At 34.8% G+C, this 27,471-nt stretch overlaps 2 protein-coding genes across 2 annotated transcripts in view; one reads left to right on the top strand and one right to left on the bottom strand.

Moving 5' to 3' along the window:
- The window catches only part of SYT10 (synaptotagmin 10), a 72,877-nt gene extending 47,977 nt beyond the window's left edge, over positions 1–24,900 (top strand). Inside the window, exons 4-7 of the mRNA XM_044677975.1 lie at positions 6,560–6,680; positions 8,579–8,750; positions 10,089–10,218; positions 24,835–24,900. Coding sequence (XP_044533910.1) covers positions 6,560–6,680; positions 8,579–8,750; positions 10,089–10,218; positions 24,835–24,900 — 489 coding nt within the window. The remainder of the gene's footprint in view (positions 1–6,559; positions 6,681–8,578; positions 8,751–10,088; positions 10,219–24,834) is intronic.
- LOC123249021 (AP-1 complex subunit sigma-3-like) lies at positions 20,170–20,643 on the bottom strand. Its single transcript, XM_044677976.1, is given in 1 exon segment — positions 20,170–20,643. A coding segment is annotated over 1 exon segment (465 nt). The 3' UTR covers positions 20,170–20,178.
- Positions 24,901–27,471: the final 2,571 nt, after the last annotated feature.

Raw genomic sequence — 27,471 nt, 5'->3', positions numbered from 1 at the left:
CACAACTTATTCAACCATTCTGCGATTGTTGGGCATCCTTTCCAATTTCCAATCCTTTGCCATGACAAAAAGGGCTGCTATAAATATTTTTGTACAAATAGTGCTTCTCCCTTTCCCCCAGCTTTTAATCTCTTTGGGATACAAACTTTGGGCATAGTACCAAATTATTATCCAGAAAGGTGAGATCAATTCACAACTCTACCAGCAGTGCATTAGTGCTCCAATTTTCCTGCATCCCTTCCAACATTTCTTATTTTCCTTTTCTGTTATATTACCCAATCTGGTGGCTGTGGTACCTAAGAGTGGTACCTAAGAATCCTTAATTTAGATTTCTCTAATTAGTAGGCATTTTAGAACATTTTTATGTGACCTTGGATTATTTCACCTGAAAACTGCCTGTTCATATCCTTTGATGATTTATCAATTGTATTCCTAAACATTTGACTCAATTTTCTATATCTTTGAGAAATAAGGCTTTTGTCAGAGACATTTGTAACCCCCCCCCCAGTTTTCTGCTTTTCTTCTAATCTTTGTGGCATTTTTTCAGTTTTGCAAAAAATTTTTAAATGTAATGGAATCAAAATTATTCTTTTTATATCTCTTAGTGTTCTCTCTTATTTAGTAATAAACTTTTCTCTTATCATAATCCATGTTGCTGTAATTTGCTTATTGTATTACATTTTATGTCTAAATCATATACCTATTTTGACCTTATCTTGGTATATGGTATGATTTTGGTCTATACCTAGTTTCTACCAAACTGCTTTCCAGTTTTCCCAGCCATTTTTGTCAAATAGTGAGTACTTGTCCCAAAATTTGAGATCTTTGGGTTAATCAAACTTTAGATTACTATGGCCATTTACTACTGTGTATTGTTTACTTAATCTATTCTATTGATCCGCTATTCTATTTTTAGGCCTTTAGAGTGTTTTGATGATTACTACTTTATAATACACTTTGAGATCTTTGAGATTTAGTATTGCTAGATCAGTTTCCTTTCACTTTTTTCCTCCCATTTTTCCTTTGATATTCTTGACCTTTTGTTCTTCCAGATAAATTTTGTTATTATTTTTTCTAGCTCAATGAAATAACGTTTTGGCAGTTTGATTGGTATGGTAAATTAAAGTACAGTTGTTGTTTTAGTATATTGATTTGGCCTATCTGTGAGCAACAGATGTTTTTCCAGTCATTTAGATCTGACTTCATTTTTGTGAACAGTGTTTTTTAATTATGTTCATGTATTTCCTGGGTTTGTTTTGGATAATAGACTCCCAGGTATTTTATATTGTTATTTTAAATTATTTTATTATTAAAATATTTTAAATCGAATTTCTCTTTTTCTCTCTTGCTTCTGTGCTTTGTTGATAATGTATAGAAATATTAATGATTTGTCAGTTTATTTTATATCCTGCAATTTATCTAAAGTTGTTAATTATTTAATTTAGTCTTTTAGTTGATTCTATAGGATTCTCTAAGTATGCCATCTTGTGTGTAGAGTTGTTTCCATATTGCATATTGTAATTCCTTCAATTTCTTTTTCTTCTCTTATTGCTATAGCTATCATTTCAAGTAAAATATCAAAAAATAGTATTGTAAAAGGACATCCTTGCTTCCTCCCATAAATTATTGGGGAGGAGTCTTCCTTATCCTCATTACAGATAATTCTTACTAATGGTTTTAGATAAATACTATATATCATTTTAAAGAAAGCTCTATTTATTCCTATGATCTCTAGTGTTAATAGGAATAGATGTTTTATTTTGTCAAAGCTTTTTCTACAACTAATGAGATAATCATATGATTTCTGTTGGTTTTGTTTTTGATACAGTCAATTATGCTAAGTTTTCCCAATATTGGACCAGCCAGCCCTACTGTATTCCTGATATAAATCTCACCTGCAAATCCTTGTAATATATTGCTGTAATCTCCTTGCTAGTATTTTATTTTAAAAGTTTGCTGAAGATTCATTGGAGAAATTAGTCTTTTCTTCTGTTTTCATTCTTCCTGGTTTAGGTATTAGTATGGTGGGGGGCCAGATCCTTTGATGTCTTGTACCTCTCCAGGTATTATTTTGCTCAAAGGAATAATAAACTGGAGGAATTCCATGTGAACTGGAAAGACCTCCAGGAATTGATGCAGAGTGAAAGAAGCAGAACCAGGAGAACCTTGTACACAGAAACAGATACACTGTGGTACAATCGAATGTAATGAACTTCTGTACTAGCAGCAATGCAATGACCCAGGACAATCCAGAGGAACTTGTAAGAAAGAACACTATCCACATCCAGAGAAAGAACTGTGGAACTAGAAATGCATTAGAAAAATATACGATTGACCACATAGTGCAATACAGATGTGATTAGGGTTTTTATGTTAAAGAATTCCTCTACTGCAAATATGAATAACATGTTTTGAACAATGATACATGTATAACCCAGTGGAACTGCTTGTTGGCTTTGGGAGAGGGGAGGAGAGAGTGTGGGGAGGGAAGGAGATGATGAATCATGTAGCCATGGAAAATATTCTAATAAAAAAATTAAAAATAAATATATATGTATATTTAAATTTTTTTTAAAAAAAGAAAAGAGACTATCTGCCTTGGGTTGGAGTAGAATGGAGTTTTCCTTTTAGTTATTGATTCTTGAATTTAAAAAATATACATATTATTTTGAAATGCTGTTGATTTTTTTTTTAAATTTTAAACCCTTAACTTCTGTGTATTGACTTATAGGTGGAAGATTGGTAAGGGTAGGCAATGGGGGTCAAGTGACTTGCCCAGGGTCACACAGCTGGGAAGTGTCTGAGGTCGGATTTGAACCTAGGACCTCCAGACTCTAGGCCTGGCTCTCAATCCACTGAGCTACCCAGCTGCCCCAGAAATGCTGTTGATTTTTAAGGATTTTTGTCACCTGCATTTTTGCCAAAGCCATTATCAGCTATAGTTTTATCCCCTTTTTAGCTATCGTTATGCCTTCAAATTTTTTATCTTATCTTATTCCTACTGCCAGCATTCCAGAGACTATATCAAATAATAGCAGAGAAAATATGTATTTTTGTTCCACTTTCATATTTGTTGGAAAAGATTCTCAATGTATTCCCATTCCATAAGATACAGTTTTAGCCTTAGTTTTAAAACTTGGTTTTAGTGAGATGATCTTTACAATAATTTTTAAAAGGTCTCTCTCTGTCTATACTTCTTAGGAGTTTTACCATAAAATAATATTGTATTTTGTCAATGGTTTTTTCAAAGACTATGATTATGTGATTTTGGATGTTTTATTTTTTTTTAATTGATTTATTATGTTGATTGTTTTTTCAATGTTCCTAATGCATTCCTGATATAAATCCTACTTGATCATAATATAATGATTAACTTTTTTTTTGCTAAATTGCTGTGGCCTTTTAGAAAGTATTAAAAAATTAAAATTATTATAAATTTTAAATAATTAAAATTAAAAAAAATTAGTTCATGAATGATATTGACCTAGTTTTCTTTCTGAGCTTTATCTTAGCATGGTTATGATTTAAGACTATTTATCAAGGATACCCAGAGATAGCCAGGTGGTGCAGTTAATTGAGAACTAGGCCTAGAGATGGGAGGTCCAGGGTTCAAAACTGGGTGTTTGATCCTAGACAAGACACTTAACCCCCATTGCCTAGTCTTTACCATTCTTCTGCCTTGGAACCAATACACAGTATTGATTCTAACTCAAAAAGCAAGGATTTTTTTTTAAAGACTATATTTGCTTCATAAAAGAATCCTGGTATTTTTCTACCTTTTCCAATATTTAAGAATAATTTGTGAAGTATGGCTAGAAATTTTTTCTTTAAAATATGATGGAATTCTTTTGTGAGTATATCAGAATCAGAAGGTCTTTCCCCTCTCTTTGGTAGTTTTTTTTTTTTTAATTTTAAACCCTTAACTTCTGTGTATTGACTTATAGGTGGAAGAGTGGTAAGGGTAGGCAATGGGGGTCAAGTGACTTGCCCAGGGCCACACAGCTGGGAAGTGTCTGAGGCCGGATTTGAACCTAGGACCTCCTGTCTCTAGGCCTGGCTCTCAATCCACTGAGCTACCCAGCTGCCCCTGGTAGTTCTTTTATAGCTAGAGCTGATTCTTTTTCTAAGGTTTGGTTATTTAATATTGCTATCTGGTATAGTAATTTGAGTATTTTATATTTTTAAAGTATTCATTTCTTTTGTGTTCTGTTTTGCATATGTAACTACATACATAATATAGTCTTATTATTTTTATTTCTTCTGATTTCATCTTGTTTCTTCTATATATTGTTGATTTGATATTCTGCTCTTTTTTTAAAAATCAGATTACTACTGCCTTGTAGGATATGCCCCATGAATTCCCTGTTTCTGTTGCTCCTTCTCCCAGAACAATATCAATTATTCATGTGTCAGAAAGGACACTGGCCCCAGGTAGGGCTTGTCCTCCACCATAACCCTGATTATCAACCATCACTGATCTTTTCAGTTTCTGAAACTTAAGTTGTCATTCATTACTAGCTCACTCCTCTCTATCCTCCTTATCCCTACCCCTTTCATTTACCCACCTATGCTCTAATGTCATCTCACAAAAATAGCATCAATTTACCTATAGGCAGGATGTTGCCAAGTTCTCTCCATAATGCCTTTTATCTACCTCTTCACTCCTCTAGCAGATTTCTGCTTTCATGCCTGTCTATATACATTCAGAAAGAAGTATTACTGACCTCTGTGTTGCCACCCTCTTGCTGTTATTCTCCTCTCCTGCTACTTTTAGTTATGCCTTTTACAGATCTGTTGTTTGAGGTGTTCAAGAAACAATCTCTTCAGATCTAATTTTCTTTTTTAAAAGGTTTCAAATTTTTGCAACTATGCCCAAAGGACTCTAAAACTGTACATACCCTCTGATCTAGCAATACTAAATACCAATATTATATCCCAAAGAGATAAAAAAAAAGGGAGGAGGAAGAATCCATTTGTACAAGAATATTTGTTGTAGCTCTTTTTGTAGTAACAAAAAATTGGAAATAGAGGGATTATCCGTCAATTGGGGAATTGCTGAACAAGTTATAGTATATAATGTAATTGAATATTATTGTGCAATAAGAAATAATGAGCAGTGATTTCAGAAAAACCTAGAAAGACTTATTTTTTTAAATAATTTTTTATTTTTAGAAAAAATTTCCCTGGTTACATAAGTCATGTTTTTACTTTACCCTTCACCCTCTTCACTCCTCCCATCCCCCGACTCACACCCCTTCCCCCCCCCCAGCTAATTTGCATTTTCACTGGTGTGGTCAGTCAAGACTTATTTATACATTATTGATAGTTACATGGGTGTGGTCTTTTCAGGTCTACATCCCCAATCATGTTCTCATCAACCCAAGTGTCCACGTAGTTGTTTTTCTTCTGTGTTTCTACTCCTGCAGTTCTTCCTCTGAATGTGGATAGTGTTCCTTTCCATAAATCCCTCCGAATTGTCTTGGGTCATTGCATTGCTGCTAGTACAGATGTCCATTACATTCGATTTTAAAATATTTATAGTCTTGCTCTTTGTGGTGGCAAAAAACTGGAAAAGGAGGGTATGCCCTTCAATTGGGGAATGGCTGAACAAACTGTGGTATATGCGGGTGATGGAATACTATTGTGCTCAAAGGAATAATAAACTGGAGGAATTCCATGTGAACTGGAAAGACCTCCAGGAACTGATGCAGAGTGAAAGGAGCAGAGCCAGAAGAACATTGTACACAGAGACTGATAGACAGTGGTAAAATCGAATGTAATGGGCTTCTGTACTAGAAAGACTTATATGAATTTATGTAAAGTGGAGTGAGAGCATCCAGAACGTTGCACACAGCAACAACAGTGTTTGTGAATGACCTAGTTCAGTGATGATGAAGCTTTTAGAACTTTATAGAGACTATGTGTTGTGCCCCATCCCCACAACTGCGTGTTGTCCCCTGCCCCCCCCAAGACTGAGTGCCCCCACTGCTACCTTATCCCCAACAGGGGAGGAAGAAAAGGAGAAAGTGGCCTGAGCACTCCACTGAGGGAAGAGAGTTAGTGCAGAGGGCTCAAGAAATGTGGTCAAAAGGGGGAAGAAAGGAAGCAGCTCCCCTGGACTCCCTCCACCTTTCTAATAACTAACTCTGCCAAGGACAATGCACATGCTAACAAAGAGGCCTCTGTGTGCCATCTTTGGCACATGTGCCATAGGTTCACCATCATGCATTCCCAGCAATAAGTGATCCAAGACAATCCCAGAGCCTCACAATGAAACAAGCCATCTGCATCCAGAGAAAGAACTGATGGTATTGAGATGAGAATATGGTAGTAATATTGTGACTAAATTACTTTTAATTTCCTCTACTTCTGGATGATTACTTTCATTAACCCTGAGTAGAATAGCTTCTTTAAAATAAGCTTTTAGCAATGCTAGTCAAAGCAGTTTTAAATGATGTGAGTACTTTATGAAAATAATATTTAATTTTTCCCCAATATTTGATGTTCTAGACATTGACCTATTTGGAAAAATATATATAACTGTATTTTCCTTTTTTAGGAAAGTATAGATCTGGGTGAAATTATGTTTTCCCTTTGTTATTTACCTACGGCTGGGCGTATGACATTAATAGTCATCAAGTGCAGAAATCTCAAGGCAATGGATATCATGGGATCATCAGGTGTGTACACATCCAGCCATTAGATCAAAATGCACCCTTCAAAACAAAACATACCACTAGTCTGTTCTTGATCTAGCTATAATTCTACTACTAAGTACATATTATTTTTGAAGCATAATAATAGCAGTGGGATACATTGAAAACTGAATTTAAAAATTTTGTTTGTTTAAAATGGAAGCCACCTATATAACATATACTCCAGCTCTATGGTTCTGTCTTTCCAGAATTACAACTTTTGTTTTGTTTTTGGAACTCTGCTCATAATGTTTTTGTACTCATATTTTTTAGTGAATTCTCAGGAAAAAATATTTAAAACCAAAAGAGCTATTTAATTGCTTGAAAGTGAATCTCCTTGCTTCCTGATTTACATTACTATATGTGAGAACTGCTTAACAGCATACTTAGAATGGATCTATTTCCTTTGTCTGAGATATAGGATAATGAGTGTATTACAAAATCTGCTGTTTTCATCTATATTTTTGTTGCATTTCCAAGCCAGGAAATTGCACAAGAAGTGGCAACTGAAGGCTCAGTCGATCATTAAAAAAAAGCTAATGATGATGCATTAATAGATATAATCTAAAGCCTAGATGGCCTCTCTGTGGGGCAGAATGATTGTTGAGGGTATGGGCAGGCCAACTCCTGAGTAGCTCAAGGCTAAGAGCCCTATATCCTTTTTCTAGTCCCTGAGTACTTAGCATATTAGAGTCTAAGATATATAGTTTCAGTATTAAGCTGTGTTTCTAATTGCTATCCTTTAAAGGGGAGAGTTCCCCCAAACTTGTACCTACTAAGTTACTCCCTTCTAGTTTACACTGATTACAAAAAAAAAATTACAAATGGTGAATAGCAAAAAAATCCATTTATCCAAGCAAAGAACAAATAGAAATTGGAGAAATTATATAGATTACAGTATGCCATAAAATATGGTTGATATGAACTCTTTAGACGAGAAGATGAAATATCATCTCTTCCAAGAGAACTCTTATCTTTCCCAAAGAGAAATTCCTCAAGGATTTTTAGGCGGATAAACTGGAAATCAAGGACATGTCAAGAAGCTGGCTTTTCTTCCATGCTTACATCTTCAAAAGTTTCTCTCTCCACCTGCTCTGTCTCCCTATCTGTCTCTCCCTGCTTTGTTTCTCCTTCTCAATATATGTAGGAGTTGGTCCCACAGTGAACTTGCCACCACATGTATCTAGATGCTGAGTTTACATTATTGTAGTAAGAATTAAATAATATTAATCTCACATAATTAGCCATATTGTTTAACATCTTATTGTCTGTTCCTGCAGAAATCAAAATTGTCTTAGAAGAAAAAATAAAACACTTCAAGTTGCCTTTCTTGGATAAAAATAAATATTCTTCCATTTTTATCAAAACTAGCCAGATCAAATTAATTCCAAGATTATTTAATCCTGATCAATTAATAATACTAAAATATACCATTGAATATATTATCTCAATCTGCTATTATTTCTGTGATTGAAACTGTTAATATAAATCATGCTATACATTTTTTTCCTGGTTTAACCTGTACATTCTTCACTGTGGAGGACTTAGTATGACATTCCCTCCAACAATCCAGCTAGTAACTGAGCTGCAACTTACAGTATTACAAAGCTTTCCGAAGCACTAAAAGGCTAAGTGTATCATCGATGTTATAGAGTTATTATGTGTCAGAGGCCAGATTTAAGCTCAGGTCTTCCTGCCTCCAAAACTGGTCCTTTATTTGCCCTACCATTGCTCTCATAAGCAATAAGATTGGAAATCCTAAGTGTTACATGAAAACCATTCTTCTCTTATATTAAATATTAATTTATGTTCATAGTACTGAACAATTTGATTGGAATTCTGTAATCCCACAGCTTTATAAAAATAATGTTTTTTATTTTCAGATCCATATGTAAAAGTGTCATTAATGTGTGAGGGTCGAAGATTAAAAAAAAGAAAAACAACTACTAAAAAAAATACTTTAAATCCAGTTTATAATGAGGCCATAATTTTTGATATTCCTCCTGAAAATGTGGACCAGGTCAGCCTTTTGATTGCTGTCATGGATTATGATAGGTAAGTATGTCTTCCTATCTAAATGGTCTTTTCAAAAGTACATCATGAGATTTTAGGCTGTGGGTATCTAGATTTTTAGGTTTATTTTCTATTATCAAAAGGTTTCCAATTTTCAATAGATTAAGTAAAATATTAGACGTACATATGTGAACATATTTAAAGATTTTTAAAAAGGTAAACTAATGGCATTAATTCTTAGCAGTATTGTTGAGTGGAGAAAGCACCATGCTAGAAGCTAACTAGTAGCTATATGTTGGGCAAGTCACTCACACTAGAGTTTCTTTTTTCATCTATAAACTAGGTATTAGTCATAAATCTTTTATGATGGTAAAGAACAGAAAATTAGTAGAGGAGCCAAGGATAAATTTAATCCATTCTATAGATTACCAAGCTGGCTTTAATGCCATTTTGCATGTCATACAACATGCTAAAAAATCAAACCCATGACCTAACCAAATAAGACACATACTTTTGGGCTTAGCAATTTAATTGTAACATACCTTTCACTACTCTTCCATACAAACTCTCCTTCACTTCAGAAGAAAAGTGGCCTATTTGCTGTCCCCAAAAAGTTCTGGCACCTCTGGACTTTGTTCATGGCATTTCCTCTGTTTAGAATATTTTTCTCTTTTCCTGCCTCTAGTCCACACCTGACATATAACACACAAAGAAATATACTTAAAGTGAGGCCAAATTGTATTAGATATTTCCTACTATGGGTAGAGCCCTGTATGACTAATTTATTCTATAGAAAGATTTATTCTATATAGTATACATACATACACCTAATACATACATATGTATACATATACCTATACTATATCTATATCTATTATATATGTATGTATATGCATATGTATATATTTACAAATGAATAAACTCATTTAAATTGGATTGTGTGGTGTTTTCTACAAAAAATTTACCATTCAGCTCCAAGTCAGAAACTAATTTGCATTACAAACGGTTTCTATGGAAAGAAATCATATTACATTTGTATTATTAGATGTCAGTACCTTTTTTCAGGTAAATATTTTTTACTTATGGTTTTTATTTTGAAAATATGCATAATTCAGGCACAAGTAAAAGGTTTTAGGTATGGTATACATTACACATAAATGATTCTCTGGCATTACAAAATTTATACCTCATGGTACATTTTGGAATCAATTGAGTTTGTAGATTTGGTGTTAATTAAATGTTAATATATTAATTCTGTTAAAATAAGATAAACTCACTATAATAAAATCTTGGTTTTGGCCATTAATTTGCATATTTTATGATGTATGATTATTTATATTTGAACATAAAATTAAAAGCATAATCCTTAATTATTCATAGGGTAGGACACAATGAGGTAATAGGAGTATGTAGGACAGGACTGGATGCTGAAGGTCTTGGACGAGATCATTGGAATGAAATGCTAGCCTATCACAGAAAACCAATAACTCATTGGCATCCATTGCTAGAAGTAAGTCTACTTTTTTTTAAGCCTTACCTTCTGTTTGAGAATCAATACTGTGTATTGGTGCATGGCAGAAGAATGATAAGGGCTAGGCAATGGGGGGGGGGGGGTTAAGTGACTTGCCCAAGGTCACCCAGCTAGGAAGTTTGGTCCCCTCTATAGGCCTGGCTCTCAATCCATTGAGCCATGTAGTTGCTCCCTTAGAAGTAAGTCTGCTTTTAGTGTTCCAATCTATGTTTTATTTGTTAGCACTTTTTGTTGAACTATTATTACATGAATTATGTCATAAATTGAAATACAATTTATATTTTAATACCTTCCCAATACCTTCCCATGTGTCTGGGCCCATGGATCAGAGACAAACAGAGAGAGACAGAGACAGACAGAGACAGAGAGAGAACCAGAGAGAGGCACATTTTATTCTTCTAAGCAGAATGGCATGCGTGCAGCATTCCTTTCCTAAGAAAGGAGCCCACCAGCTACAGGCTTGAACTAGCTTTTATTTCTCAAAACTACATAACTCAGGAGGAGGAGTGTCCATTCCTGGGGTAGAAACAAGAGGGGTTGAATTGTTTTAGAGTAATAGTTGCTTTATCTGGAAAGTCACTGAGACTGCTCCTGGGTTTGCTTTATCTGGAAAAATCCCTAAGGCAGGGTCTTTGCTCAGTTGGCTGCTTAGTTTATGGTCCAGGTTTAGTTGGCAGCTGCCATTTCTCAAGCTTAGCCACAGTTGCAAAGCACTGCTGTTATGTTAAGGTTCTGTAGGATCAATGATCCCTGGAAAGAATGGAAGCTTGAGCAAATCCAACAGATTATTATAGTCTAAATTCCTTTTATTTCCACAATCCATATTTATATAAAATATATTATTCCCATAGTGTCCTGATTTTTTTCTTAGGAAACTCATTGATGAAGAAACTCAATTTCTTTTTCTAAGATAGGGTTAAGTATTTTATTTTGGATTCTGTTAATCTGGACAATTATATTTTTATAAATATTCATCCATTTCACTTAGATTGTTAGATTGGTTGGCATAAAATTGGTGCAAAAATATACTGTTCCTAATAATTTCTTTAATATCATCTCCCTTTGTGATGTGTTCATCCTTTTCATTTTTCATACCAATAATTTGAGTTTTTTTGTTTCTTAATCAAATTAACCAACAGTTTGTCTATTTAGTGTTGTTTTATTTTTTGGTTCAATGTATTTCTTTTATTTGTATTAATCTCTTTCATTTCAGGATTTCCAATTTAGTGTTTAATGGTGGATTGTTAATTTGTTCTTTTTCTAGCTCTTTTAGTTGCATGCCCAATTCATTAATCTACTCTTTCTCTGTTTTATTGATGTAAGTGTTTAGAGATATTAATTTCCCCCCCTATGTACTGCTTTGTTTGATTTCCTAAAATTCTGGTATGTTGTCTTATTGTTGTCATTCTCCTTATGAAATTTAATTGTTTCTGTGATTTATTCTTTGACCCTCTTTTTCTTTGGGATTAGATTATTTAGTTTTCAATTAATTACCCTTTTTTGAATATAATTTTAGTGCATTATGATCTGAAAATGATGAATTTAATATTCTTTTCTACATTTGGTTGTGAAGTTATTATATCCTAATACAGTCAATTTTTGTGAAAGTGCCATGTACTGCTCAGAAAAAGGTATATTCCTTTCTATTCTCATTTGGATTTCTACAGAGGTCTATAATAACTAACTTTTCTATATAATAACTAATTTATCTCCATAACTTATTTTTGTTATTTTTTTGTTAGATTTATGTTGATTTGAAAGAGGAAAGTTGAAGTCTTACATAAGTATTATTTTACTGTCGATTTCTTCCTGTAATTCATTTAGTTTTTTCTTTAAAGTTTGGGATGCTATGCCACTTAGTGCCTCTATGCTTAATATTGATATTACTTCATCATTTGTGGGAACTTTTAGTAAAATGTAGTTTCCCTGATTACCTCTTTTAATTATATCTATTTTTGCTTTTGTTTTGTCTGAGATCATGATTACTATCCAGTATTTTTTTTAGATTAGATTCTGTTCCAACCTTTATTCTGTGGGTCTATCTTTGCTTCAAGAGTGATTCTTACAAACAACAAATTGCAGTATTCTGGTTTTTAAACTACTCTGCTATCTGCTTCTTCTTTGGGGTATTTTCATCTCATCACATTTACAGTTAGGACTATTGGGTATTTTCCTCTATGCTATTCACCCCTCCCCATTCACCTCCACACCCCCACCCTTGCCAATCATCCTTCTCTCTCTCTCTGTCCTTTCAGCCTGTTCTTCCTCAAAAGTGTTTTGCTTCTGACCACTGCTTCCCCAAATCCACCCTCTTTCTATCAGCAACTCCTTCCCTGCCCTCCCCCTCTCCCCCCACTCCTAGCCATCTTTCTTTTGCTGTAGGGCAAGATAGATTTCTCTACCTTAATGAATAAATAATTCCTTCTTTGAGCCAATTCTAATGAGAAGGTTCAAGTTTTGCTTGAAACCCCCTCATCTTCCTCTCCAATGTAAAAGTTCTTTTGTACCTCTTTTATGTAAAATGATTTACCCCATTCTACCTCTCCTTTCTCTCTCCTCCCAGTTTATCCTATTTCTCATCTCTTAATTTTTTTATATCATCCCTTCAAAATCAATCTAACTGCCTTAATAATGATAAAGTTCTTAGTAGTTACAAGTATCATCCTCCGATATGGGAATATAAACAATTTAATTTAACTGAATTCCTTATTATTTCTCTTTCATGTTTACCTTTTTTATGCTTTTCTTGCACTTTATATATGAAAATCAGATTTTCTCTTTGGCTCTTATCTTTTCATCAGGAATACTTGAAAGTCCTCAATTTCATTAAACGTCTTGGTTTTTCCCCTGAAGGATTATACTTGATTTTGCTGGGTAAGTGATTACTGGTTTAATCTTAGCTCCTTTGCCCTTCAGAATATCATAATCCAAGCTCTCCAATCATGTAACATAAAAACTACTAAATCTTGTGTGATTTTGATTACAGTTTAATGATATTTGAATTACTTCTTTCTTTCTGCTTGCAATATTTTCTCCTTGATCTGGGAGCTCTGAAATTTAGGCATAATAATCCCGGAGTTTCTTTTTAGGATCTTTCTTAGGAGGTGATAAACGGATTCTTTTAATTTCTATTTCACACTCTATATGAGATATTAGGGAAGTTTTCCTTGATAATTCCTTGAAATTTAATGTCTAGATTCTTTTTTTAATCATAGTTCTCAAATAGACCAATAATTCTTTTTAAAATTTAAAAAATTAAATTAAATTAAAATTTCCCCCAATTACATGAAAATAATTTTTAACATTCATTAAAAAATTTTTTGAGTCTCCAATTCTCTTCCTCCCTCCTTCCCCACTCTCTCCTCCCTGCTCCCCTGTTGCTGAGATGGTAAGTACTCTGATATAAACTTCACATGTTTAATCATGCAAAACATTTTCTAATATAAGTTCTTTTTGTGGAAACAAACTCCAACAAAAAAACGAGGAAAGAAAGTGAAAAATAGTAAGCATTGGTCCAAATTCAGATTCCTATCAGTTCTTTCCCTGGAGGAAGATTTCTTTGGAATTTTCTTTGGAATTATCCTGGATTATTGTGTTTTTGAGAATGTTTCAGTTTGTACATCATACAATATTGCTGTTTCTGTGCACAGTGTTCTCTTCATTCTGCTCTCTTCACTCTGCATCAGTTCATGTAAGTCTTTTCCATTTTCCCCCCAAAATCATCCTGCTCACCATTTCTTATAACAATAATATTTCATCATAGTCACATACCACAACTTACTCTGCCATTCCCCAAATGATGGCCACACCCTCACATTCTGATTCTTTGCCACCACACAAAGAACTACTATAAATATTTTTGTACATATAGGTCCTTTTTCTTTTTTTTTTTTTAATCTCTTTGGGTTATAGATTGAGTAATAGTATTCTTTGATAAAAGAGTATGAGTCTGTTGGGCATAGTTACAAAATGGTCTCCACAATGGTAAATTAGTCCATAACTCCCCCAACAGTATATTAGTGTCCCAATCTTTCCATATCCCCTCCAACGTTTGCCATTTCCCTTTTCTGTCATATTAGCCAATATGATAGGTATAAGGTGGTTTCTCAGAGTTGTTTTAATTTGCATTTCTCTAACTAATAGTAATTTAGAATAGTAATTCTCTAATTAACAGTAATTTAGGAGCTAGAGAATTTTAATCTTAACAAGCATTTTTTCATCTAACAATAGATAGCTTTGATTACTTCATCTGAAAACTGCCTGTTCTTAACACTTGACCATTCATCAATTGGGGAATGATTTGTACACTGGTACATTTGATTCATTTCTCTATATATTTGAGAAATGAGATCTTCATTAGAGGAACTTGTATTACACTTCATGCCATCTCTCTGCTTATCCTACTCTCTCTCCTTTTACCCTGTCCATCCTCAAAAATATTTTGCTTCTGACCACCACCTCCACCAATTTTCTACCCCTTCAATCAACTGCTCCTCCTTCTAACTTACTTATATCCTTTACCTCCTACTTTCCTATAGGATAACATAGATTTCTATGCCCAACTGAGTGTGTATCTTCTTCCTTTTTTGAGCCAGTTCTGATGAGAGTAAGGTTCTCTCCCTCACTGTAAAAGCTCTTTTGTACTTCTTTTTTATAAGATAATCAACCCAGTTCTACCTCTTCCTTAACTCTTCTCCCATTGCATTTCTCTTTCTCAACCCTTAATTTTAATTTTTGTATATATTAACGCATGATATTCAACTCACAAACTTGCTCTTTATGTATATTCCTTCTAATTGTCTCAATAAAGTTACAAGTATCATCTTCTCATGTAGGAATCTCTTTGAATCTTTTATGATTTCTCTTTCCTATTAACCTTTTTGTGCTTCTCTTAAGTCTTGTATTTGAGAGTCAGATTTTCTATTTAGCTCCAATATTTTCACCAGGAATGCTTGAAAGGCCTCTGCTTCACTGAATGCTCATTTCCCCTCCTCAAAGATAATACTCAGTTTTGCTAGGTAGGTAATTCTTGATTAAAGTCCTAGCTCCTTTGTCCTCTAGGATGCCAGATATCATATCAATTGTTAAATCTTGTGTTATCCTGACTGTGGCTCCACATTATTGAAATTGTTTCTTCTTGGCTGCCTGCAATATTTTATCCTTAACCTGGGAGCTCCAAAATTTGGCTATATCCTTCCTAGGAGTTTTCATTTTGGAATTTTTTTAGGTGAGCAGTGAATTCTTTTGGTTTCTATTTATCCCTCTGATTCTAGAATACCAGTGAAGTTTTCTTTGATAATTTCTTGAAAGATGATGTCTTGGCTCCTTTTTTATCATGGCTTTCAAGTAATACAATGATTCTTAGATTATCTCTCTTGGATCTATTTTCCAGGAGGTCATTTGTTTTACCAGTAATATATCCCACATTTTCTCTAGTTTTTTTATTCTTTTGAATTGTTTTATTGGTTTTTTGATGTCTTATGGAATCATTAGCTTTCACTTGATCAATTCTAATTTTTTAAAAATAGTTTTCTTCAGCAAGTTTTTGTACCTCTTTGTCCATTTGGCCAATTCCGCTTTTTAAAAATTTTTCTAACAAATGCCTGATCACATGGGTGAATGGGGATATAATTAGAGATATTGACTCAAAATGAACACTCTAATGCAAATATCAATAATATGGAAATTGGTCTTGATCAGTGACACATGTAAAACCCAGTGGAACTGTGTGTGGGCTATGGGAGGGAGAGGGAGTGAGAGGTGGGGAGGGATAGAACATGAATCCTATAACCATGGAGAAATGTTATAAATTAATAAATTAAATAAAAACTAAAAAAATAAACAAATAAATAAATAAATAAATGAGAAGTTTTTCTCTTGAGTGCATCTTTATGCTTCTTTTACCATTTGACCATTTTTAAGATGTTATTTTCTTCAGAATTTTTTGTGCCTCTTTTACTAAGATATTGACTCTTTTTCATTATTTTCTTGCATCACTCATTTCTTTTCCAATTTTTCTTGTACTTCTCTTATTTTATTTTTAAAATCCTTTATTAGGTCTTCCAAGAATTATTTTTGAGCCTGAGACCAATTCACATTTCTCTCTGAGGCTTTGCATATAGCTGTTTTGATATTGTTTTCCTCTGAGTTTATGTTTCCATCTTCCTTGTCACCAAAGTAATGTGTTATTATCAGGTTTTTTCCTGTTTATTTTCCAGACTATTCCTTTAATGTTTTGTTAAAATTGGACTCTGCTGCCAAAGCAGATGGGGCACTGTCCCAACTTTCAGTCTTTTTTCATGCTACTGTTTTCAAAGCTAGTTCTGGGGATCTCTAAGTTTTCAATCCTTCCAAGATGGTATTATCTAGGGAGACTTGTGGTCCCTATTCTCCTGACCTGTGCCTCTGGTTTGTGAGTGACCCATAAATAGCATTATTTTCTACCCTGGTACTGTGATCACTGTCTCTGTTCCTGCCTAGTGCTCTCCCTCACCCTAGAACTGCAACCAAGAACTATATCTAGGCAAAGTAACAGTGCCGTGCACCAATTTTCATCAAAGGGTCTCCTGCAATCTCCTTCTGACCTTCTTAACCATCTGCTGGCTAAGAGCTATGGAAGTTGCTGCCCCCAGTACACATGCTCCTTAGGCCTACTGCTGGCTTTTTGACAGAAAGCCTGCACTAAGCTCTACTTTTACTCCAGTGAATGAAAGAGACCTTTCCTGCTTATGTGAGTTGTCTTGGGAAAGGAAATTCTTTTGCCTTGTCCTTTTGTTTATTTTCTAGTTCCAGAATTCATTTTGAGGTGCTATTTTAAAGTTGTTTGGAAGGGAATTTGGAAGAGCTCAGGTAATATCTAGCTCAATTGTGCCATCTTGGTTCTGCCCTTCATAGACCAACATTTCACACAATATAATGTAATATGGAAACTGCTAAATCTATTGTGATCCTTACTGTGGCTTCATGATGTTTAAATTGTTTCTTTCTTTCTGCTTACAATATTTTCTCCTTAACTTGGGAGTTCTGGAATTTGGTTATACTATTCCTGAGAGTTTTTCATTTTAAGATCTTTTCAGGAGATAGTCAGTGGATTCTTTTAATTTCTATTTTATCCTATATGAGATATTAGAGAAATTTTCTTGATAATTACTTGAAATTTAATGTCTTGACTCTTTTTTGACAATGGCTTTCAGTTAGCTCAATAATTCTTTTTAAATTTAATCAAATTTAGTTTTCCCCCAATTACATGTAAAAGCAATTGTTAATATTCATTAAAAATTTTGGCATCACCAATTCTTTTCTTGTCTCCTCCCCTCCCCTCATTGAAATGGTAAGCAATCTGATATAGATTTTACATGCACAGTCATGTAAAATTTTTTCCATATTAGTCCTTTTGTGGAAGAAAACTCAAACCCTAACCTATCCCCCCAAAAATGAGGAAAGAAAGTGAAATATAGTAGGCCAAGATGGGGGCCTCTTTTGGCTCACAGGTTGGGCTCCATTCCCAACCTAGTATGATTGAACTTTAATGATGACTTTTTGCATTGTCTTGGGTTGAAAAATTGTTTCATCCCTTCATTTTGTGAATTCTGTCGACACTCCAATGGAAGCAACTTATAAAAAGAGGAGCCTGGTCTGCTCAATAAACATTTCACATCTTCTATATAAAAAAATGCTTCAAAAAGCATTTTTTTTCCAAATTAGGCTATACTTACTCCATTCTTTTCTCAGCTTGCTTTGCTCTTTTCTTTTAGAATCTGGAGAGAACGTTCCAATTCTTACACCATTTCTTAAAATATTAACAAAAATTTTAAGCATTACTGGCTAACATTCTAAATTGATGGCATTTAAGACCACTATAGAAAAACCTCTATCTAAGTATAACTTAGAGATGCAATATAAGCAAAGCTTAGAACAGGGGTTGGCAATGTATGGCTCTCGAGCCATATCTGGCTCCACCTCCCAGTCTGGGCAGAGCCCCAGGATGTGCCCGAGGGGGCCCTTCAGCCCCTGCCCCATATTCCAGTGCCTTCTGCCTCCATCTTCCTCCTTCCACAGACGTTTATGGCTCTCACAGCCAAAAAGGTTGCCCACCGTTGGCTTAGAAGTTAAGTTCTCAATAAACAAAAGCTTTTTACAAAACATTACCAAAAAAAATCTTGTTATATTTCATATTATTCTAACTGTTCCAAATAGTTTCCTAGACTTAAATTGGACATATCAATTTGAGATTCAATCTAACCTACACATACAATCTTTTTTTTTTTTTGCAAAATTTCATCTTTATTTTCTTTAGCTAGTAAAGCCCTGGATAATGATTTTTTTAACTATAAAAACTGGACAGCAACTGCTCGAAGAACACCAGGTGAGCAGAACAAGCAAAATCTCAGCTTGATATACTGTAACATATAAGAATCAGTAAACATTTCTAGTGCTAATGTGTATAATGTTATAAATGGTGTTAATTTGGGGAGGAAAACTTAAAATGTATAAATCACCTTACCTACCATGTTTTCTCTACATCATTCAGGAATCTGTATAATAAATGCACGCACATGTCTACTAAGGCAGACCAAGAAAGGTTTTTAGTGTCAGTAAATTCCTTTAGAAGTTATTCAATCCAAAATTTCCTAAAGACACCCACATAGCAGGCAGACTCATCTCCCAGGAAAACTGACCATGATTGTCCCTCCATCACTTCAATATGAGTGAACGTAGACCTCCAGACTAACACTGTCTAGGTACTAAGGAAAATACTTGATGCAAATTAAAATGCAGAAAAATCCTAAGACATTGGAAAATTGAGACTGAAAATAAGAAAATATTTATTCACCGGAGACTTTCCTATCCTTGAGTATACGCAGATGTCTCATTTCCATGGACATGAATGCTCTGTGCATCCAAAGAGTTGACACTATAGTCAACAGCAAGAATTGAATGGAGACCCAGAGTATGCGTGCATTAGGGAAGCCAATTCAATCATTTTCTCTTGTCTCTCAAGAGAGGTCAGAGACACTGCCACTCAAATTGAGTTCAAAAATGTGTTATAAAAAACATTAAATTAATAAGTTAGTAATTAGTTCATTTGAAGAGGTATAGGTTGGACTGGATGGTACTCATCTAACTCCCTTCTCACTCTGAAATTTATGATTTTGGTGAAAATACAAACTGGGATATTTATTTACATTTCTGACTGCCAAAATTTTATTAGAACAATTTCATCCTAGCTGCTGCTGAAGATTTTCATTTTTGTTTTAAAATAGGTAGTTGTGTTTTTGTCATTGCTATTATTACCTCAAAGTCAAGCTAAATAAGAAAAACAAGATAAGATAGGCAAGCCTACTATACAGGGTTGAAGATTTGTAGAAATCTTATGTGTGTGTGTGCGTATGTGTATGTGCATGTACATAAATATGCATATATACACATATTATATACCTACGGTTGTCTACTTGACATATTGACATTATTTTGACATACTACGAATTCATAATAAAAAACAAACTATGTAGTTAGAAAAAAGTATTATTTTAGTCCAAGGTAGGTAGGCAGTACATTTGTAATATTTTTGTACAAAAGAGTTGCTGACTTATTCTTTGTGAATGCTAGCAAAAATATAGCATGTCATTTCTCAAAAATATTTTAAAATTATTTCTTTGCTGGTAAAAATCAATGTACAAACAAACATGCAGTCTACTGAATGATGGTGCTTTTAAATGCTAGTCAAAAGAAGCCATGTACAGACAATAATATAGATATGCATCTGTTACAAATATACTACAGATTTTAAGTCTTTAAGTATCCAAGAAGTTTTGCACACAATCCATTTAAGTTATTTTTGGCATGAGACTCTGGCACATCAGAAAAGAACCACATCCAGCTGAAGTTTTGCAGATTTATGACATGCAGCATCTGTGGGTTGTCAAGTAGATTTTTCAGCTAAAATGCAGGTTTGCTCATGTATTCTTCCATCGTCTCCTGTAACATATCAGAGTCTTCAATAGCCTTGACAGCTGACTTCTTTGAGGTTTCTTGGATTTCTCCACCCATGATAAACTCATCAAGGATAAAATATGCCTTTTCTAAATTAAATATAATATCCAGCTCACAGACATTTCCAAAATACTTGTCTAGTAATTCCACATAACGATGTACAATCTCTAGTGTCAATAGCTCATCGTCTTGATTTTCTACTGCACAGCAAAAATATAAGCTAGCATATCTTTTATAAACAAGTTTTAGATCCTTCCAGTCAACAAAACTGCTGGTCTTATGACCACGAGACAGAATCATCTGTACAATTTCTCAGATGATCTTTTTTCACTCTTTATCAGGTAGTGTGGTATACCATTTCTGCAGTCTTAATTTCCCTTGTCTACTGAACAGCAATATAAAATGGATCATGTTGGCAAGGGCCGAGGCTGCCGCCCCCCGCCTAGGGAAGGTCGGGCGCCCGAGCTGCCGGGCCGGACGGGCCAGAAGCGGGACGGGCCGTCGCCCCTCCTGGAGCCACAGGCTGCAGAGGTGACAGGTGAAGCCTTCTCAGACCATCCTACACATACAATCTTAAGAACAATTTCAAATTAAAATTTTAGTTAGTTACTCCAACTGATTTTTTTCTTCCTGCTAATTGTAGTTCACAATGATCTCCACCACCCACTCCTCCCACACTGCTCATAGTGCAAGGGGGAGAAGAAAGAGAAAAAGGTGGTTTCCTTCACCCTTGGGCATTCACACACAGAAACATATATATATATATATACATGTTCACCACAAAAAAAAAAATCAAGTCAAAAACAACATATTGACTGGAAGCTGCCCTTTGAAATGAAAGGGCATTTCAGAGTGGCCAAGAAGGAACTTGTGGATCACAGCAAACATGATCACCAGGATTGGAATACTAAGAGTCTGAAGATGGACAGGAGGGAATGTGTTAGATGGATCTAGCTGAATCTGGAATGGAGGTGAGCTTAGAAAGCATCATTGGAAATATGTGAGTTATGTAAGTTCCCAGAAACCTGGGCACAATTGCAATAGATAAAGGCTAGACTGATCTGGAGAGGGGTTTCTTGTTCTTTAAGTTTGATTGTCCTCTTTTCATTTCAATTCACAGGCAGTGGGGGTAGTTTCTGGGAATGAAGCAAGGCCAATTCCATCAATTCAGAGTCATTATCTTCCTTTTGATTTGATTGTTCTAGCACTCCAGGAAAGATGCTAAAGTTCACATGATTATGGTCTTAAAAAAATGGTGAATTTAATATTTCTTATTTTCTTTGCAAGGTTTTTATGCTCTCATTTGTGTCTGTTTTTATTAAGGTGCTATGCATAGTTGAGATAAAAGCATATTCCTTTCTATTCCCATTGGGTACTCTTCAGAGGTCTATCATCTCTAACTTTTCTAAAATTCTATTCATGCCCTTAACTTCTTTCTTGATTATTTTATATATAAATTTATCTAAGCCTAAGAGAAGTAAATTGAAGTCTCCCATAAATATAGTTCTTTTGCTAGGTGGTTTGGTGGAAAGAGTGCTAGACCTCTATTCAAGAAGATTTGTCTTTGAGTTAAAATCCAGCTTCAAACACTTAATAGTTGTCTAATTCTGGGCAAGTCATTTAGTCTTATTTACCTGTTTCCTCATCTGTAAAATGAGCTGGAGAAGCAAATGGCAAACCATCTTTGCCAAGAGAATGCCAAATAGGTGTCACTTTTGGACATGACTAAAAATTACTAAACCATAACAACAATATAGTTTTAATGTCTGTTTCTTTCTATAAATCATTTTAACTTTTCTAGAATTTTAACACTTTTAACTTCTAGAAGTTGGTTATTATTTCATTTTGTGCATATTTGTTTAGTATTGACTTCATTGTCTATTATATATTTTGAATGAATAACAATGCTGAATGCAGATGCACCAAATGGCATGGTATCCAAATTCATTTGTCTATGATATCTTTTATGATGTACCTAGGAGGTTCAGTGGATAGAGGTGCCAGATCTAGAATCAAAAAGAGTTGTCTTCCTCAGTTCAAATCTGACCTCAGACATTTATTAGCTATGTAACCAACCAAGTCACTTAACCCTTTTTGCCTCAGTTTCTTTATCTCTAAAATGAGCTGAAAGAAAGATATGGCAAATTACTCTGGTATCTTTGTCAAGAAAATCTTAAAGAATCACACACAGTTGAAATGAATCAACAACAACATAGTGCTTTTTGGCAAAATACATTTTCCTTAAACATCTCCTTTTATTAGACATGCTTTTGCTTTTTATGAGATTATAATTGCTGCTTCCTCCCTTTTTTACTTCAGCTGATGCATAATAGATTCTACTTTAACCACTTATTTTAACAATGTTTTGGGGGCAGCTGAGTAGCTCAGTGGTTTGAGAGCCACGCCTAGGAGGTCCTAGGTTCAAATCTGGCCTCAGACACTTCTCAGCTGTGTGACCCTGGGCAAGTCACTTGACCCCCATTGCCTACCCTTACCACTGTTCTGCCTTGGAGCCAATACACAGGATTGACTCCAAGAGGGAAGGTAAGGGTTTAAAAAACAAACAAACAAAAAGACAATGTTTCATTCTTGTTCAAGTGTCTCTTTTGTAAACTATATTATTGGATACTAGTTTCTAATTCATTCTGGTATCATCTTCCATTTTGTGGGAGATTTCATCATATTCACATTCACATCTAAACGTGCTAACTGTGTATTTCTTTTCATCCTGTTCTGTTTATCTCTTTTTTTAACTCTTCCTTTCTGTGGAAGGTAATTCTGTTTTTCTTCTGATGACTTCTTCCTTTAATCTTCCCTCACTCTTATCATCTCTTTTTCTCAGCCACTTTCCCTCCTATTTCTAAGTTGGATAAGATGAATATCTGAACCCAACTGTGTGTGTGTGTGTGTTTGAATTTTAAACAATTCAAATGGAAATGAGATTCTAGCTTTACCCTTTGTGCATCTTTCTTCCTTGCACACCTCTTTTAGGTAAGATAATTTCCCCCATTCTTTCTCTCCCTTCCCCCTTCTCCCAGGGCATCCCTTTTTCATCCATATCCTTTGAACTAGTCTCTTTTACTAAGCTTATATTTCAATGAAACCATTGATAGGAAAAATTCCCCATATACTCCAAAATATTTATAAGTTCACTTCTTGTAATAACTAAGAATTTGAAACAAAAAAGATGCCCATTAAATGGGAAATGACTAAATAAATTGTAGTATATGAATGTAATAGAATATTATTGTGCTGTTCAAAATGATGTGTATGATGAGTATAAGGAAACATGGAAAGATGTTTATGAACTGATGTAAAGTAAGGTGAGTAGAGCCAAGAAAACAACATACACAATAACTACCACAATGTAAATGGGAAGAACAATGTCAAAAAAATAAAAAATGGATGTAACAAATTTATAAAGATCAAGAGGAACCCAGATGAAGAATTAGGAGAGGACACATCCAAGTTATACCATGTGTAGAGTTGGGAGGTCCACAGGGGTTTACTATGCATTATGCTTGTTTTGAAGGCTTTTTTAGTGTATCCACCAGTTTTTCTGACTTTTTCCCCCTCTCTAAACATACAAATAATAAACATTATTGGGGGCTTAGTGGATTGAGAGCCAAGCCTAGAGATGGGAAGTCCTTGGTTCAAATCTGGCCTCAGATGCTTCCTAGCTGTGTAACCCTGGGCAAGTCACTTCACTCCCATTGCCTAGCCTTTACTGTTCTGCCTTGGAACCAACACATAGTATTGAATCTAAGACTGAAGGTAAGGGTTTTTATAAAAATAAAAAAAACCAACATCCTGATATTTGTCCCTATGGGATGGCTTATAGAAAGGGGTGGGCAGAGGCATTAAAAAATAATAAAATAAAAAAAGTTATATAGGTTGCATTTCTTCTTTTCTCTGAGATTATTTAAGGGATCTTAAAAAGTTTTGAACTGTTAAAAACATTCATTTTATTTGTACTTATCAGAATTTATCACTTTTTCTAAATGTTATTATATTATGACCCAAAACAAAAATTGCTCACTTAGAATTTACTGTATGCAGGTAATATAGAAATTTATACAATTGGTTAGCAAGAAATTGTTAGTATCAGTCTTATCTAAGTTTGAGGTTTTTTCCCATATAAAAGATTCTACTTAATAAACACTTCTCACCTGAATCAAGAGGGATGTGGTCACTTTTTAATCTCAAACTTTATACTGAGCAATTTTCTTTCCATAGTAACCACTCTAAATCAAAAAACTATTCCTAAAACATAAGACTAATCCCAAAATAAAATAGGATTAAGTATGCCTTGTTTGTATATTCTTATTTGTGTATTCTATATTATGATATATATGTACCACTTCAAATTGTGAGTTCCTATAGGGTAGGTTCCATATATATGTGTGTGTGTATGTGTGTGTGTGTGTATATACACATATATATACTATTTGTGTTCTAGATGTTAATTTTCCATATGTGTATATGTTCTATAAATCAAATATCAGATTTGAATGTTAAAAATATTTAACACTAAGTAATGGCGAAGTCCAACTAACCATATTTCTGAATTTTGTCATTCTATTTGAATTTTCTATCTTTCAGTTACCTGGACGAGCAACTAGTTTTGATAGTCAAGGGTCCTGTTCATCTCCCAAAAAATCACCTTAGTATCTTCAGGATGAACTTAAAGATTGTCAGCACCCAGAAGCATGTTTTCCTCAAATCCACAAAGAGATATGATTTAACTTCTTCATCTGAACCATAAACATAGTTCTGTATTGAATTAATGTTGTTTCTATTTTGCTGTTCTCTTGCTGATTATAATAATTTAATATTTCACATAAGAGAAACATTTCTTTCTTATGCAAAGACATGTATTGGTGTCTATTGTTATACCTATCATGATGTTATTATTATTGTGACAGGACCATACTCTGTCCGTCTAAATGATAGTTCTAGAAGTCATCCTTCATATATATATATATATACATATATGTATGTATATATATATATATCTCAAATGAAAATAATAAGTGATCATTGAGTAAAATACATAACTTACTGATTTTGTTAGTTATAATAGTTGTATGTCTATGGACGCTAGATTCTGTAATTGTATGGGCAATTTCAATTGAGGGAACTTTCAAAAATTATGTAAACTTTCTGATAGGAGTATATTTCCTTGTCCTTAAGTTGAAGACATTCTTCTCTATAGTCCTTTCTTCTGTCCTATGTTTTAATTTTGTACTCTGTCCTACACTATTAAATAACGGGTGCTTGGAGTTTATTGTAAAATTCTTCATAGTTATCATCTCGCTCTGGAATGATCTTAATGTTATTTTTCCAGCATTATATTGGACATTTCATCCATTCTATAGGAGCTTTTTATTCTATAAATGAGCTGGAGCTCATTTTACAGATGAGGAATCTGAGGCAAAAGGGTTAAGTGATTTCCACTAAGAAGAATTTGGGAGAAACTTGAAAGTAAGTAAAAATAATGCTTTAAAAGAAATGTTCTTTCTGGTTGAACACTATAACAAAGTAGGGGTATGTGTATGATAAAATATTTTATTTTTGTATGCTCAAAGAGAATTAAAAAATGGGCACTTTTAGAAAAACACACTCAGAAGATATTTTAGGTCAGAAACAAAGGGGAAGACAATGGCTAGACGACAGGGAGAAGGGGAGATTATGGAGAGAGGGGAATACGACAGGGAGACAGGAAGTCGATGGCTAGACAACTGCAAGACTAAGGGGAAACGATGGGAAGACAGGGAGACAACAGGAAGACAGGGAGACGAGGAGGAGACATTGAGATGATGGGGAGGCCATCGTCTCCCCATTGTCTAGCTGTCGACTCCCCATCTCCCCATCATATCCCCCTCTCCATGTCTCTCCATCTCCCCTTCATCTCTACCTCATCTCCCCTTCATCTCCCCATCTTTTAGCTGCCATCTCCCCATTGTCTCCCCTTCATCTAGCCATTGTGTAGAAGTTGCTTCCCTGTCATCTAGCCATTGTCTCCCCTTCGTCTAGCCAGTGTCTAGACGTCTAGCCTGCGTCTAGCCTGTGACTAGATAGCATCCAGATATCATCTAGCTGGTGTCTACCCGGTGTCTAAACATCATCTAGACATCATTTAGCAGATGTCTAGACATTGTCTAGCCGGCGTCTGCCAGAGTCTGGCCAGGGTCTAGACAGCGTCTAGCTGGCTTCTAGCCAGCGTCTGGATGTTGTCTAGCCGGTGTCTAGCCAGAGTCTAGACAGTATCTAGATGGCGTCTAAACATTGTCAAGCCAGTATCTAGACAGCTATGTCTAGATATCATCAAGCTGGCATCTAGCCAGGGTCTACACAGCCGTGTCTAGACATCATTAAGCTGGTGTCTAGATGATGTCTAGGAGGCATCTAGACGGCATCTAGGTGACGTCTAGACATTGTCTAGCCAGAGTCTAGCTAGCGTCTAGCCAGAATCTATCCATCGTCTAGACAGCGTCTAGCCAGAGTCTATCCAGTGTCTAGACAGTGTCTAGACAGCGTCTAGCCAGCATCTATATGGCATCTATCCAGCATCTAGACAGCGTCTGGACATCATCTAGATGTCATCTAGCTGAAGTCTAGCTGGCATCTAGCTGACATCTTGTCAGTGTCTAGACATCACCTGAGATGCACATGTATTTTCAAAAGGACTTAACAAGTAGAATTTTAGTCTCGAGATGACCAGTCACCCGAAAGACTTGGGGGAAAAAAGTAAAGTTTTATTTTGGATTCAAAAAGTCACCTTCCAAAGTACAAGTGACAACAGAACTATACAGACTTCTGTGTGTATGACAAAGATATGGTGACTTCAGTGGACTCCAAGTTTAATAACTGTTAAGTGGAGGCAAAAAAATCTAATACACTCTTGATCTACACTTAGAGGAACACAGATTGCAGGAATCAAGGAGTGATGATCCTGTTGAAGCATGTCTTGGTTGAGGCACCTAGGTGGCTCAGTGGATAAAGAGCCAAATCTGGAGATGGGAGGTCCTGGGTTCAAATATGGCCTCAGATACTTCCTAGCTCTGTGACCCTGGGCAAGTAATTTAATCTCAATTGTCTAGCCCTTAACACTCTTCTGCCTTGAAGCCCATACTTAGTATCATTTCTGAGGCTTAAAAGATAAGAGTTTTTAAAAAATACATCTAAAGTGTTGTGTTAAGTTTGGGGTGCTATATTTTAGGAAGAATATCGAACTAG

Source organism: Gracilinanus agilis, chromosome 5 (genome assembly GCF_016433145.1).
Source record: "Gracilinanus agilis isolate LMUSP501 chromosome 5, AgileGrace, whole genome shotgun sequence".
Taxonomy (NCBI): Eukaryota; Metazoa; Chordata; class Mammalia; order Didelphimorphia; family Didelphidae; genus Gracilinanus; species Gracilinanus agilis.
The sequence above is the reverse complement of the archived record's forward strand: the minus strand, read 5'-3'. Positions and strand labels throughout refer to the sequence as shown.